Source organism: Cynocephalus volans, chromosome 17 (genome assembly GCF_027409185.1).
Source record: "Cynocephalus volans isolate mCynVol1 chromosome 17, mCynVol1.pri, whole genome shotgun sequence".
In the NCBI taxonomy this organism is placed as follows: domain Eukaryota; kingdom Metazoa; phylum Chordata; class Mammalia; order Dermoptera; family Cynocephalidae; genus Cynocephalus; species Cynocephalus volans.
This window is the reverse complement of record NC_084476.1, coordinates 41,907,777-41,923,364: the sequence shown is the minus strand read 5'-3', so window position 1 is coordinate 41,923,364 and position 15,588 is coordinate 41,907,777. Positions and strand designations below refer to the sequence as shown.

Sequence of the window (15,588 nt, the reverse complement as noted above, 5' to 3'; positions counted from 1 at the left end):
GGCACTGAAGTTCTGAGGGGCTAAAGTCATTAACAGAACCAGTATAAGAATCCAGATCCACATTCAGAGAGTTCAGCTTCTATGGCTGAACCTTACATACCACCCCAAACCCCCTCATTATCTGAAAAGAGCAAGATGGGGGCCCCAAGAATCAGCAGGGCCTAGCTTAAGATCTCATGGCTTAGGACTGTTACCTACTCTCTGAGATAGGGCAGAGTCCCAGTTCCAGTTAGGCCATCCATCCTCCTTTACACATCCACTCCCCAACAGAAAAAGTAGAGCTTAGCTCAAGTTTCCAGACAAGAATTTATTCTTTTATTTTTTCTAAAAAAAAAAAAAAAAAGTACCAGGTACAATTTTTTCCTGTTTTTGTTTTTTCAAGTTTCAGAAAATGCTTGTTCCTCTCAGCCTAGCCCCAGGAGTCAGGGTTGAGGCTGGGTCAGAGTCTGGAGTGGGAAATGGGGTAGTTGGGAACCACATGACTGAGTTTGAGGGGTGCCCCTAACCCCAGCTGAGGTAGGTGGGTCAGAGTCTGGCCAGGTGAGAGGAGGCATGCCAATCCTTGGCCCTGACTCTGCCCCCCCTAGACACCTTCCTCAGTCAGGACCCTAAAGCAAGGAGACACAGGCAGGAGGATAGAGATAACTGGAGTCTGGAGCCCTAGATGAGAGGTGGTAAACCCCTGTGTGTGTGCATGCATGCACGCTCTTTCTCTCACACACACACCACACAAGCACAAACTTGTATACACACATACATATAAGTTGGCTTTTAGACAAGGGTTCACAGGGTAGGGGAAGTGAAGGGAAAAAGGAAGGACAGGGGAAGCTGAGTTTTTGGCTAGTCACTCAGTCCCTCTGGAATATCCCCTCTGCCCTTGGCTGAGGGAGAGCAGTTTTCCCTCTACCCCGACATCAGCCTCTTCAACTCCTGAGGTTGGGGCAATATCTGAGAGTGGGAACGGAAGAGTGGGTGATGCCAATAATCAGTTCTTGGGGGTTACCAAGGCAATCCAATTTGAATAAATTATAAATTAAAAATAAATAAAATAATAAGTAGCCCCTGCCCAGGACAGGGAGGCAACGCTGGCATGACTTGCCTGGGAAATTGGGACACCTCAGGGTAGCTCCGGTTCCTCCCTACTACCTAAGTGGGCCTGGGAAATCCAAGCGAGGGGACAGGCACGTGGCGTACCCAGAGTAGGGCAGGGTGTGGTAAGGATCACAAGCTTTAAACACCCAAAAATCAATTTGGGCATGAGCATGGTAAGGGCTTTAATTCAAGCCTGAAGGGTCTCTCGCCATTTCTCCACGTTTACTCTGTCCAAGATGGAGCAGTATGGGCAGGCCATTGGCCCATATGGGTTCAGAGTGCTGGCAATCAGGGCAAAGGTGAATAACGTGGATTGTGAGGGGCCTCAGTCACAGCCTGCAGTTCATAGGGGAGCCCTGTGTCCAGCTCCAGGCTCCGGCGGGAAAAAAGCAGGCGGATATCTCCATGCAGGCTTAAGCGGCCTGAGCGGGAGCTCCGGAACCTGGGGGAAGACATTGTAATCAAAGTAAGAATCCAGGACCGGCCCCGTGGCTCACTCGGGAGAGTGCGGTGCTAATAACACCAAGGCCCCGGGTTCGGATCCCATATAGGGATGGCCGGTTTGCTCACTGGCTGAGCGTGGTGCTGACAACACCAAGTCAAGGGTTAAGATCCCCTTACCGGTCATCTTTTTAAAAAAAACAAAGTAAGAATCCAGACAGTAGGGAAGCATGGAGAGATCTTATTCAGGGAAGGGATACCTGGAGAAGGGATGCCTGGACCTCTCCCACTGTCCCTGGGCCCTGTTACCTGAGGTGCAGCAAGTAGCAGAGGAGGCGGCGGGTGGGGCTAGCATTTCCCTCCTCACCCACAGGCACCAAAAAGAGGCGATGGCGCAAGAAGGTCATGTGGGCAGCAGGCATGTCCGAGAAGTCAAAGGTCACAAGGAACATCTTCACCACAGTCTGGTTGGGGTTAAATAAGGTCTAGGGGCAGGACAGTCAAGGTTGGTAGGTCCTAGGGGCTGTTTTCCTCTCTCCCCACTCCCATTCCCACAGGGCAAACTCACCACTTGGATGGTGCCCATCTTGGGCACGCTGTAACCCTTCCTCCCCAGGGGGTTCAGGTCCACGACGCCCTGGGAAGGCCATGGAGCCATCAGCCAAGGTGGGGACTAAGAGAACTCTGAACCCTGAATACTTGTCCCTCTCCATCATCTCTCACTCTGAACCTGTCCCTGCCCCTGCCCTCAAACCCTCATCCTCTTGACGAGCTGACTTTGGATTGGGGTCAGGTCATACCAGGAAGGGGGCCGGGGCATTTTGCTCAGAAACATCAAAGAAGGTGACAGTGACGGGCAGCGTGACATGCTGGGGACAGTAGGACCCACTAGCTCCAATCTCTGCTGTGAAGCCCTCAATATGGCCAGATGGTGCAAAGCGTCCTCGCAGCAATGATTCCTAGGGTTAGGGTGGAAAAACACATTATGAGTGAGATGCCAGTTCTTCTCTTTATCCATCCAAGTCACATTCCACCATCCCACTCCTCCCAGGACCCCCAAATCACAGAGCCCAAGGGGAGCTACCTCAAAGTTGCCCAGCAGGGTACGGCTGACAGCAGGGGTAGGAACAGGGGAGGCACTGGGGGGGCTCAGCAGGCCTGGCCCCTTCCGGAGGCTTCGAAGGGAGCTCCTGGTAGGGGAGGGGACACACAGTGGGTTGGCTTGAGGTATTCTGAGATTCCTGCTCATGTCCTTGGGCCCCACCCTTTCCCACTACCTAAGTCACCTGTCCTGGGGTCCCATAATGTGATGTTGGAAAAGGATTACAGATTTCTGCCCCCATTCTCAGGGACAGGGTAGATGGAGAAGGAGGTCACTTACAGCTTCAGGCGACGGGCACCTTTCAGCCTCCTCCCCATGGGATTGCAGTCTGTTGGGTCCTATGGAGAGAAAAGATTAGAAAAAGAGATTGGGAGAAAACCAGGTATGTTTTGGGGCAGGGGCTCATCACAAGCTCTCAAAGGAAAATCCCCCCAGGCCTCCACCTTCACCCACACAAATATCTTCTTAAGAGTAGATGATTATAGCACATGGTCAAGGGTTTCAATCCCCGTACCAGCCAGCTGCCAAAAAGAAAAAGAAAAAAGAAAAACAGTAGGTGAGCTCCTCTACTGTCTTACCAAAACAGGCTCCTTGGGCCTGGGCAGCAGGTGGCTCCAGAAGGGTGTGGCTTTGGCATCAGAACTGTTGGCAGCAGGAGGGTGGCCCAGGCTTCCCCGGCGCCTCCGAGGGGCTGGCCCCTCATCCTCAGAGCTGACATCCAGGGCTTCTCCAGCAGGAAGCAGCCTTCGCTTGGTGGGGCAGGGGCCTGGAGGTCCAGGGCCAGGGGGTGTGTGCTCGGGACTGTGCCCATTGGCAGTGCCAGGGGCTTCCCTAGGCCAGGGGCTGCCCCCATTGCCCACCCCAGCCACTGGGCTCTTGCCCCCTATTTGTGCAAGACTGTGCAAATCAGTGTCAAGTGTGTGCAGCTGGCCTGAAGGGGCTGGCCCTGGGGACTCCCCTAGGGACCCCTGTCCCCCTGGTTCTGGGGAAGCCCAGTCTCTGGTGTGCAAAGTATTGCAGGAAGCATTTGATGGGGGCCAGGGGGGACTCCGGGACCCTGAAGTCCAAGGTGAGGTGGCACTACCTCCCTGTTCCACAACACAGAGGCCACGATGGGAGAAATGTTGGCTGGCCACACCCAGTCCCAGCCCCAATCCCTCTGGGCCCAATAGCCCTACAGTAGATGGTTCTTCAGGGGGTAATCCCTCTCTGGCCCCTAGCCCAGGGCCTCTCTTCAGCTCCCGGGGACCCTCAGTGGGCGGGGCTGGCCGCTTCAGGGCCCTATGAGGTTCAGAGGCACCAGCTAGAGGGGAAAAGATGGATACCTGGTAGACCCCGGGGGATGTCACCCCCCCTGCTGGGCTGTAGCCCATGAGCAGGCCACCCTGGAGGGCCCCCTGCCTGACTGGAGGCTGGGAAGGGCCAGCCTCTGGCTCTGAGGATGGAGACGACTCCGCCTGCACGTGGCGCATGAAGCCCCCACTTGGGTCAGGGGGGCCCCCCCACACGGCCTTTATGCTGGGCCTGGGCTGGGAGGCCTGGGGACATCTGTGCAAGACAAGAGAAGAAAAGGTGGTCATGGGAATCAATGACTCTTCTTTCTTTCAAATGAGTTTCAGACCCTCCCCTGACCTGAAGAGGTGACCTTGGGGGCTCCCTGGGTATGAAGGTGTCCAAATCCCAGGATGGACTAATGGAATATAATGGCTACTCTCAGAACTCCTGAGAGGGTGACATGTTTAGCTCAGGCTTCTTACTAGACCTACTCTCCCCCCTCCCTCTCCCTGGCACTTACCCCGATGAAGAGGCCTCAAGCCTAGCTGTATGTCCCCTCTTCCTGACTGATGCCTTTCTCCCCTAGCTTGCAGTCTGGTCCATGCCCGCTGCACTGGCAAGGTGACTGCCACCATTCCGTGCAGCTCCTGGGCTCAGCTGGACCCTGAGGAGAGAACAGACATAAGCCAGGGATCCCTGGAGGCAGGGGTAAGACCCCTCCCCAACTGTGGGCTAAGGGAGTACCCTCCAGGACATCCTCCTCCCATGCAAAGAGCTCTTTAGAAATAGAAGGGGCAGGCTTGGGATCCAGGGCCCAGACAGCAGAACTGGGCTAGCTAACGAGTCAGTGATGCAGGTCTTGGCTCAATGTAATAAGGATGTGAGAAGTAAGTTGAGGCAGGGCTGGCCAGTTAGCTCAGTTGATTAGATCATGGTGTTACAATACCAAGGTCACGGTTCAGATCCCTGTATGGGCCAGCTGCCAAAAAATAAATAAATAAATAAATAAAAATTAAAAACAAAGAAGTAAGTTGAGGCAGGATGACTACTTGTGAGAGCCACCATCTTGGGGACTCCTGCCCTGAATGGGAGGGGGGATGAGATACCCCCAAGATCCATGAGAACATGCCAGCCAAGAGGTGGCCAAGGCAAGAATTCAGTTCTTTTTTTTGTTTTCTTTCAAAAAAATGACCGGTAAGGGGATCTTGTCAGCACCACACTCTCCCAAGTGAGCCATGGGCCAGTCCTGAGAATTCAGTTCTTATTCAAGGCCACCGAATTGCACAATGCCCAAGTGCCACAGGAGACAGCAAAGGGCAGAGGTCTTGCAGACAGTCACACCCCATCAGCACTGTTCAGAGGTACAAACCTCACCTCAAAGCTGGCCCTTCAGCCTTGAACTCCCAATTGCCCCCAGAAGTCTGTTTCTTTAACGAGAAGCAACAAATCCAAACAAAAATAAGTGGGGAGGAGGGGAAGGGACACTGCCAGAAGGCACTTTCGAGGGCCTATCCCTCCCCACAGGCCCTGCAAAGTAGAGATAAGGCAGCGGCAGTCAGTCAACTGGAAGCAACTAGGAGTACCTCTCCATACCCTTCCCCCAGTGCTCACACCCAAATCCAACATCCAAAAACCCAAACCACTGCTTTTCTGCCAGGGCACAAGATATTCTTTACTCCACCCTCAAGAGCCCATACGAGGGTGAGGGGAATGTCAAGTTGAAGGTCCACAGTCAGGCTTCTTCTTTGGGTAGGAGCCTGGGCTGCCTTCTATCCACAATGCCTTTTCCCTTTCAAGGAGTGCCCCCTGTATGTCTACTCAAACACTACTCTTCCTCCTTGGCTAGGCTAAATGCTATTCCCTCCAGAAAGTCTGCTCTGTCCATTCCTGACCATGAACATCTTTCCCTCTGAGACCTTACCTATGGCAATGTCACTACTTCCTGTAACCCAGTGACAGTTCTGCTCCCTCCTGTGGATAAGGCATCTCATAGACTGTCCATAGAATTCCTGAGGACAGGTCTGTGCCCCACTCCTCCATCCAACTCTAAGCACAGGGGTAAGCAGGGCTCAAGTAAGTAAAATACAAGCCCTAGAGATCAGGGCAGCAGTTCTGACAGTGCAGAAGAAAACTCCCCGGATGAAAGAAGCTGAGATTAACAGTAAAGGGACAATCAGCAACAACAGAAGTGGGGGTAGGGAACAGGGAGAAAGAGGAGATTTATACCTAGGGACAGAAAAGCCTCTCCTACACCAAGTTCCCATCATTGCGTCTCACACTTTGCCATTTCACAAAGTTCTCATTAGAATTGGAATCCCTAAAAAAAAATCTGGATCCCTGCGGTGGGTGGGGTGGCTGGAAAGGGCAGAAAACCGATGGCAGTGTTGTCAGAGGGTACAACCTGCATTCATCTCTACCCCTTCTTTCCTCCACCCAAGCCATACTGATTCAGGAAGGGCCTTTTCCTTAGCACCCCCACTTCCAGGTCATACCATTCGTCCTCTTGAGCCCTTGCCCTGGGGAAGCCAGGCAATGACATGATGACCTGCTTGATCCCAGTATGCCTAGCATCTGCTCATTAACCCCAGAGCCTTCTCAGTTCCTGCCCCATCAATGAGACATTCTAAGACTCTCTCCCCTGCTACCCAGGTAGTCTGGCTCTAGACCATGGCTTCAAGCTGACTCATGGAGCAGGACTGCAGGGGGGCAGGGTGGGGCAGGCCAAACCTCACACTCCATGCAGGCGGCAGGCAACAGCTGGCATCAAACAGCTGTGCCAGGCTGTGACTGGCAAGGACTACAGCTCCCAACATGCCAAGGGAGCAAGGCCAGCAAAAACAACAAGCCCCAGAATACCATGAGGTCTATACCCTCGGACACCTGCTAGGCCTGGGAGGTGGGTGAGGTGGATGTTGATATAGGTACAAGTTCCCAGGCTCATTCTCTCTTTCCCTTCAGTATTAAAGACATCCATTTTACTCTGATCAAGGAGAGTGACAGGAAGGAGAATACCTATCCATGTGCTTTCCATTCTCATCTTGTGTGGAGAAAACTGCTGCCAGCTGCTCTACATTTTGTCCTTACACACGTTCCACATGAGCTAGTGGGGCTGTTTCCATGGACCACTACCGTGGGTAGGAAGCCTTCTCACCTACCCTTCGGCCCCCAGCCTAGATAGAGCCCTCCACCCTCAGCAGACAGGAAGCAGACTTCAGCAGCCCCTCCAAACTAAGCCCAGCACACTCACCTTAGCTCCCAGACTCCTTGTTCTGGGCGATCCCCTACCCCTTGCTTAGTCTCCCAGGTCCTTTCTCACCCCTCCCCACAGCATGGGACAGGCCCCATACCCTACTGGAGCTTTGGAGATTTGCTCTTTCCCCCAGCACACACTCACCCCGCTCCCAAATTGGCTCCGCTGCGGTGGCCGCTTCTCCGGGCCCTTCCGTCCCGTCCCGGTCCCTCCCCTCGGATCCCCGGTCCTCCCTGCCACGGGCCCCCAACCCAGACAAAGGGTGGCTCAGGCTGAGCCCTGCTCTGCTAGGTTCTTCTCTGTTCAGCTTCGTGTGCAACACTAACGAGCTCTGGCGCCCGCAGCCCCCCAGCCACTGCTGAGCCCCTCCCCCCGATGGTCCCTCCCCGCGATGGTCCCTCCCCGGGGCCGCCCCGGCTCCGCACCGCCGACTCCGCACCGCCGACTCCGGTACCCCTCTGACTCACAGGCCATTTCCTACCAGCTGATGGGGCCGCCCGCCCCGCCCAGCGCCCCATCACCCCCGCCGCTGCGGCCACGGCCGCCACGCCCCCCTCAAACCACGCCCTCCCTGGGCAGAGACCATGATCATTGGCCCATAGGAGGCCAGCCTCCCTGCGACCTCGAGTGTGAGGCACACCCCCTCCAAGAGACGCACGCCTATTGGTCCACAAGGGGGCAGGCCTACCCAAGGTCGCCCCGCCCACCTCCTTAACCCTTCATTTGCCTGAGTCCAAAGCAACTCTCTGCCCTGCCATTTAACCCTTTCAAAGGCGTAGGCCTCCCACATCTCACTCCACATCCTACCCCGCCCTACCGCTTCCGTAGCCGGTTAATAGAAAGCCCCCAGGGCTTTCATAGACACAGTTGACAACCCCTAACTGCTTTTCCCATACCAGACCATATATATCCCCACTCCTATTCATCTCTCCCCACCTACCAAACCAGAGCTCCAGAGCTAGAGGACTGTTGGAAGCCAGGAAGCTTTGTTCATGCCAGAGCAGAAGAAAAAAAGCCTGAAGAGGTACCGTATCTCCTTCCAAGATGAGAAATGGTATTCTTTCTTCTCTTACTCTATATTGATGTTCTTTTGCTTTAGTTAGAGAGGCCCCAGGGGCTCCTGAGTTAGAGATACATTTTAATTTCAGGGACTCAGGCATTATTCTTTGTGTCTTTGCAACCCCATTCTAAGATCAGTTTGCCCCCTCCCTTTTGCCATCACTGTTTCTACTCACAAGCCCCTGTTCAAGGAGGCAGAGCACCATAGAAGGGCTTCTGCCCAGAGTTGGGGAAATGAGCCCAACTCTTGCCGGCTGGACTCTTGTGGGCTCAACTCATGGGAGCTCACCCACATGACTCACAGCTCCCTCGAAACTCCCCACACTCCCCCTGAGTCACTGGGCCCCAGGCCCAGCCCAGGCTCAGCCAAATCAAGTGTCAGGAGAACCAGCATCCCTAACCACTGTCCTCCTGTCCTTTAAATGACCAGGATAGTCATTCAAAGACACTTTTTAGAAGGCCTGCTCTAGAGGCAACCTAAGATAAATAGCCCTGTCTAGCTTGCCCTCTGCATTTGTGGGCAAGTCAGACAGTTTGGAAGTTAGGTTTTTTTCTCCCAGTCATCCACAGAAGCAGGAGGCAAACACCAGAGCCAAAAAAGAGAAAGCCCATTCTTCCATAGTTCAGAGGCCACAGAAAGCCCAAGGTCTTTGTTTCTGCCTTGCCTATGTTGCTGCCCCCTCCCCCGCCACGGCCTTGAGGTTATCAGTGGATGGTGAAAAGAGGCTCCCCTCCCCCTATTGCTTCCTTGTGCTCTAGACTTAGGAGGGATAAGTAAATAACAGTTCTTCTAGGCTCCTTTCACCTTACCCCAGACTAGGGGGAAAACCCTCAAAAAGAACCCAGTTCCCTTGTACTGACTTCCTTGCTGGTTCCCTAATGGTAAGGAACAGGATAAAGGAAATCTTCAACACCCTGAACAAAATTGCAGAGTACCAATGTAAGAGTCTACTTGCTTTAGTAAAAGCTTACTGGGAAGACAGGTAGAGACACAGAACACCTGTAGGAAAGGAATAATCCCTTAGCACCCCATTGTTTTCTATCTTACTGCCACTACTCTAGGCCATGGCCTTAGTTACCTACAAACATCAGGGGAGATAATGCAGGGAGAATGATCAAAGAAAGATGTTCCAGACCTCAATGTGCCCTGGGAAAGCAACATGGTACAACTGAGAGGCCTAGCTGCCCTAAACTTTTACTCTGCTTTATTATTTTTTTATAAGTTATCACCAGTTGACTTGCTCTCTCTCTCTCTCTCTCTCTCACACACACACACACACACACACACACACACACACACCACACACACACACCACACACACAATTTCTTTCTCCCCTTATTAGAATGAAAGCTCCATGAGAGCAGCAACTTTGTTTTGTTCATGCTCATATTCCCAGAGTCAACATCAGTGCCTGGCATGATAGGTGCTCAATAAACATTGGCTGAAGAAAACAACAGGCCCTGGGCAGCTGAGTGAAAAACAATCAGGAAGCCTGGATCTTAACTCCTGCTCTTTCACTGTGAGACCTGGAGAATCACAGTCTCTTTGAACATAAATTTCCAAATCTGTAAAATGGGGGGTTTGCATAAACAATGACCACTGAGGGCTTCTACAACTCGGCCCTTGTACGGCTATAATTCTGATGGCTGTTGTTTGCTCATATCCATTCCAGAGGATGGACCCAAGCATCTGAATGCCCTGATGCTTGCACCAAAGTAGAAAAGCTGTATACTGCAGCCTCAGTACAGCAAATTGACGTTCTTTCTCTTCATGCCCCACCCACTCAAACCAAACTCGTCCCAGTCCTGAGGAAGCTGGAGTGAGTTTGCCCTAGGCCCGCCCTCTCTGAGAGACGTCTGGGAAGATGTGTTGCCATAGCAATCAGCTCCTCCTCAAAAGGCTTCAGCCTGCCCTCCATTACCCCACCCTACCCCAGGGCTTTGTCTGGCCTCAGCACCAACCCCCTCCCCAGCCAGTCTCTCAGCTACTGGGTGGTTGTGTGAGGATGCTGGCTTGGGGCCCCTTTCAGCAAGCGTTACACTCATTCAGCCACTGTGAGAAGCTCAGGCCTTTCCCACCCTCTCCCAGCCAGCCCAGGGGCAAAAAGAACTCTGGCACAACATCAAGTCCCCTCAGGGAACCAGAGGAGCCTCCAAGAGCACTGGGTCCTATTCTCAGTCAGCTTCCAAGCCATAAGTGTGGGGAACCACCACTCCCTCCTCCTCCCCTAGCTAAGGCTGGAACCTCACATCCTTTCCTGGGTTTGGCTTACAATATTGGCTCACCTCTCAAAACGTAGATCAAAGCCCCTGAATATTCCTCACCACCTCCCCCTCCCACAGAAGCTCAGAACTTTGGAGAGCCTTAGGATTTCCCATCCAGGGGCGGGACAAAGGTGGGGAAAATCAGTTTGTGGCAAGTGTTAAAATGTGGCTACCAGTTACTTAGGGGTCTGTTGGGAGAGACCTTGGTGGTAGTGAGGGTGGGGTCTGAGTCTTGCTGCTGGTTACCGGGGTCTCTGGTCATTGAGTACAAAGTCCAGGGCAGCCCACAGCTCCTAGACGGGCAAGGACCAGGCCAAGCCCAGGGCGAGGAAGGAAGTGGGAAATGAGCACACCCAGAGTATAAGGGCAGGGCAAAGGGCGGGGGAGGGGGGAGACAGAGACCAAGGCAGGCTTCTGGGAGGAACAGGAACTAGGGTGGGGGGTTGACAGGAACCAAGTGGGGGAAGGGTCCCTAGGGACACCAGCTAGGAGAAGAAACCACAGTCTCAACCAGACAGATCCAGAGTAGACTGAGGAGACAGACACATAAGCCATGGTGATAAGCGGAGCTTGGCTCCTCTCTAAGAGTGCCCAGGCCAGAAGGTGGAGTTAGGAACTGAGCAGCAAGAAGCACCACAGACTGGCTTCTTCATCCCACTAATTCCATCACCCTCATTCCTAGAACACAGAACAAAATGTCTTCTTGGAGTCCCTACAATGCCCTAAACTGTTACTTTCTCAAAGTACTAGGAGTACTCCTTTCTCGGTTGGGACCTAAAACCTCTTCCCCTCACACGGTGCCCACAGCCCCAACGCCTCTCCGACACTCCCACACTCTGGACCACCAGCCCTTCTTCATTACACAGCTCCCATTCCCCCAAAGCGCCTCTAAATCCCCCCCCTAATGTATCGTCTCCAATCCTCCACATCAGACAGCGACACCGCCCCCTCATATTGTGCCTCCCACCACCACAAAGACTCCCACCCTTCCCTCACAAGGGCCCCCGTAGAATGAACCTCCCTGTCCACATATTGAGCCCCAACTGATCCCCGCTGCACAGCAGTCTCGATTCCTTCATCCCTAACGGTACCCCCCACCTCCTCATGTCTGCCCAAGCGCACCCCGTCCTTGTCCCTTCTTCCACGCGTACCACGCCCCACACCTGTAGTTCCGTGGGTCCCGTTGCACTTGAGTAGGTGTAGATTAGGGCAGTTACTTAGCCCTAGCTGCAGCCTCGGCCTGCAAACCTCGCCCCCTCGGTCCGAGCCCCGCCCCCGCAACGCGCCGCCCACCCTCTCCCTTGACCCACCTCCCACCTTCCCCCGACTTGTCCCCTTTCCTCGTTTCTTTAATTACGCGGGCTCCTCCCCTATAGCCCAAGCCCCGCCTCGGTGACTCCGCCCCCTTCTCGTCCTCTTTGCGTTTCCCCAGGATCCTCAGCTTTCCCTGCTCCCCGCCCTCTTCTGGTCTCTCAGCCTTCCACCAGGAACCGCCCCTTGGGATTCCAGCCTGGCGGAACCCCTGCCAGGCCCCCTCCCCCCGTGAGCTCCCTCTAATCTCAGAGCCTCTCCTCGCCCCGCCCATTCTCCAGCAAGTCTCACCCCGGCGCTGGCGCTCCAGCCCGGATCCGCTGGCTCTGATTGGCGGTGGCGGCCCCAATGGATGACGGAGGAGACAAAGTGATGGCTGCAGGTCGCCTGAGGTCCCACCCCAGCCACGTGCGGCTTCTGTGATGACAGGTCTAGAAGGGCGGGGCCTCGGCTGGCCGGCAGCGAGCCTAAACTTATCGGACCGGGGCGGGGGTGGGGAGCTGGAGCCATGGCCAAAGCGCAAGCCTGAGGGCTACGAGCCGGGCCAGGGATCTGTAGGCTTTCGCGCTGGTGTGAGTTGCCTGCGGAACCTGAGCCTCTTTGTAGGGACGTCTAGATTGGCATGTGCATTTGCTCTGATGGGGGAGGTGTGTGGGGTTTGCAAAGTAGTGCAAGGAATCTCAGGGATCTGTGAAAATGGAAGAATCTGGGCGGTGGGGTATCAGGTTTGTGGGATTGATCGGTTTCTGAAGACTACGCTGTGCGGGCGGGCCTGGATTCTGGGATGGGCAGTAGGAGCCAGATCTGTACCTGTTGAGGTGGGTCAGCGAGGAGGTCTGTGAATTTTACGATAATAAGTGTGGATACGGGGTTAGGACAGCCTGCAATCGCTGGAGAAAAGTAGGGCTTTTGCCTTGTACAGGCATCGAGTGAACTATGTGACAGTTACATATATTCTGGCATTTAATTAGCTCTTTGAGTCCTCTCCTCCCCAACCTACCCCGGGGAGATACAGCAGGGGCAGTCGATGCTTCCCAGATACCAATAGATGGCGGCACAGGACACTTGCAGAACAGGGTGAGCCTGGGCTCACTGCCTATCTGTGACCACTTAGGAGTGGTGGGGTGGGTCGGACTTGATCAAGTTCTCTAGAAGTCTCAGATTCTTTAGGCTCTGTGACTTTCTTTATGTAAGTAGTTTGACTTAAACTGGTTTACTCAATGCCAATGGTGTGCTAGGGGCAAAAAAGGAAGGAAAAAAGCATTTTCTCTGCCTTTAAGGAACTTGTTCATACAGTGATACAAATATCTATATAATCCTAGAGAGAGTAAAGTTAGGAGGTTTTTGTTTATGTATATGTTCAACTTCAGTAGATATTGCCAAAAGGTTTTCTGAGGAGATTGTAACAGTCCAAACTCCTACAGTAATATATGAGAGGTGTAGTTCCTCCACATCCTTGCCAACTCTTGATGCTAGCCTTTTAAATTTCAGGTATTCTAGTGTATACATAGAGGTATCTCACTGAGGCTTTAATTGCGTTTCCCTGATTTTTAGTGAAGTCAGGCACCTTTTCTCATGTTACCTTCTTTTTTGTTTGTTTGTGTTTTTTTGGTGGCTGGCCAGTACAGGAATCGAACCCTGGATCTTGATGTTATCAGCACCATTCTCTAACCAACTGAGCTAACCAGCCAGCCCTGGTTATCTTCTTTTGTGACTTGCCAATCAGGTCCTTGGCCCATTTTTCCATTTGGTTTTCTTTTTCCTATCTATTTGTAGGAGCTTTTTGGATGTTTTTGATATGATTCTTTTGTTAGAGAAACCTATTGCATGTATCTTTTTTCACTCTATAGCTTGTCTTGTTGTTCTCTTAATGATGTCTTTCAATGAATAGAGGTTGAATTTATCTTGTTTATGGTTAATGATTTTTGTACCCTGTTTGAGAAATCTTTGCCTACACAAAGGTAATGAATATATTCTCATATATAACTGTCTAGAGCTTTATTATTTTACCTTTTATAAGTCATCTGGAATAGATTTTGTGTAGGGTGTGAGGTGGGGATCAAGGTTCATTTTTCCCCATTATGGTTATCCAATAGATCCTTTACCTTTTGTTGAAAACACTGTTAAAGTACAATTTTCAATAAGTTAAAAACAAGATTATTATGTGAATATAGAATGAACATATGTCAAAGATTTATTTAACTCATTAATGAGGGAACAAGCAGTATGGTAAAGCATGTTCAAAGAGCATTTGAGGAAATTAGATATTGCATTAGTTGGGGGTTCTCCAGAGAAACAGAACCAATAGGATATTTTATATATGAGGGTACTTCAAAAGGTTTATAGAAAGATATATATTATCTTTTAATTCTATTTTCCACAAACTTTTGGAAATGTGTGTATGTGTATACATACATAAACTTCAAAAAGTTTATATACATACATATAAATATATATGAAGAGAGAATGAATAGGAAATGACTCATGTGATTATGGAGGCTGACAAGTCCCAAGATGTGCAGCCAACAAACTGGAGACCCATAAGAACCAATGGTGTAGTATCAGTCCCAGTCCAAACACCTGAGGACCAGGAGAACCAATGGTGTAGTTTCAGTCTGGAAGCCAGCAGGCTCAAGACCAGGAAGAGCCAATGTTTCAGTTCAAGTCTGAAGGCAGGAAAAAAAAAAAAAAAGACCAATGTCCCAGCTTGAAGGCAGTCAGCCAGAGAGAAATTCTCTTTTACTCAGCCTCTGTTCTATTCAAGCCTTCAACTAATCAGATGAAGCCCACCCACATGAGAGGGAGGCAATCTTCTTTCTACTGGTTCAAATGTTAATCTAGAAACAACCTCACAAACACACCCAGAATAATGTTTGCCAAATATCTGGACACCCTGTGAGCCAGTCAAGTCGACATATAAAATTAACTATCATAGGTATTTATGGACATTTGAAAAAAGAATGTTAGAATATGACTGTTAGATTAGATCAAACTGGTTAATGTTTTATAGGACAGTAACACCATAATTTTTTCTACTGATCAGAAATCCTTTACATTATTATGACAAAAATCTACAGATTAAGTGCCAGCCTGTGGGAGAGTGTGGTGCTGATAACACCAAGGCCATGGGTTCGGATCCCTATATAGAGATGGCCGGTTAGCTCACTTGGGAGAGCATGGTGCAGACAACACCAAGTCAAGGGTTAAGATCCCCTTACTGGTCATCTTTTAGGAAAAAAAAAAAAAAAAAAAATCTACAGATTAACATGTGACTTCACAAAGTTTCAACCTTTAATTAGTGATAAGCAAAACTTTTTGGTGATTGTAAGGCTGGGGAGATGAGGTATGCTCCTATGCTAGGCCATGTGGCTGGGCAGCCCCAATGAATGGGACCCAGGAGCAGGGTTGGGGGCAGGTGGCTTGTTGTGATAACGTCCCAATTAAATCAAGGGTTAAACTGCTGACGTGGGTGATGAGAACTGGAGTCTGAGCTGGAAAATAAATAAAGTCATATACAGATGAGTCAAACAAAAAAATATTGCCTTGGATAATTAATCCTTGCCTTATCTTTGCAGCATTTCCAAGTGTTGTATGATTTTTGTTAACAAAGCAATCCTACTCCCTACTGCTCTGTAGTGTGTCTCCTTTTTCATAAAACAAGTATCTGTAATATGTGGGTCTGTTTCTGGACCCTCTGTTCCATGGGTTAATTTATCCATCCTTGTACCATTACCTTATTGTCTTACGGTATAATTTTGTAATAAATCTTGACATCTGGTAGTGTACATCCTT

General features: G+C 51.2%; 1 protein-coding gene and 1 non-coding gene across 7 annotated transcripts; one reads left to right on the top strand and one right to left on the bottom strand.

Moving 5' to 3' along the window:
* Positions 1–310: 310 nt before the first annotated feature.
* Positions 311–12,167, bottom strand: ATOSB (atos homolog B). 6 transcript variants are annotated; one of them, XM_063082503.1, is made up of 9 exons: positions 12,088–12,167; positions 4,431–4,574; positions 3,214–4,183; positions 2,915–2,973; positions 2,618–2,723; positions 2,334–2,492; positions 2,102–2,170; positions 1,843–2,018; positions 311–1,534 (listed from the first exon to the last, which is right to left on the bottom strand). In XM_063082503.1, the coding sequence occupies exons 3-9, from the start codon at positions 4,105–4,107 to the stop codon at positions 1,381–1,383; spliced, it is 1,617 nt and encodes a 538-aa protein (XP_062938573.1). In that variant the 5' UTR covers positions 4,108–4,183; positions 4,431–4,574; positions 12,088–12,167; the 3' UTR covers positions 311–1,380. The 6 variants fall into 6 exon arrangements, with proteins under 6 accessions (XP_062938573.1, XP_062938571.1, XP_062938575.1 ...); XM_063082501.1 differs by lacking the exon at positions 12,088–12,167 and adding an exon at positions 11,649–11,735; XM_063082505.1 differs by lacking the exon at positions 12,088–12,167 and adding an exon at positions 11,637–11,699.
* A 3,051-nt stretch (positions 12,168–15,218) lies between these two features.
* Positions 15,219–15,288, top strand: LOC134366318 (small nucleolar RNA SNORD104). Its single transcript, XR_010022295.1, has one exon. It is a non-coding gene; the product is annotated as a small nucleolar RNA SNORD104 (small nucleolar RNA).
* The last annotated feature ends 300 nt before the right edge of the window (positions 15,289–15,588 follow it).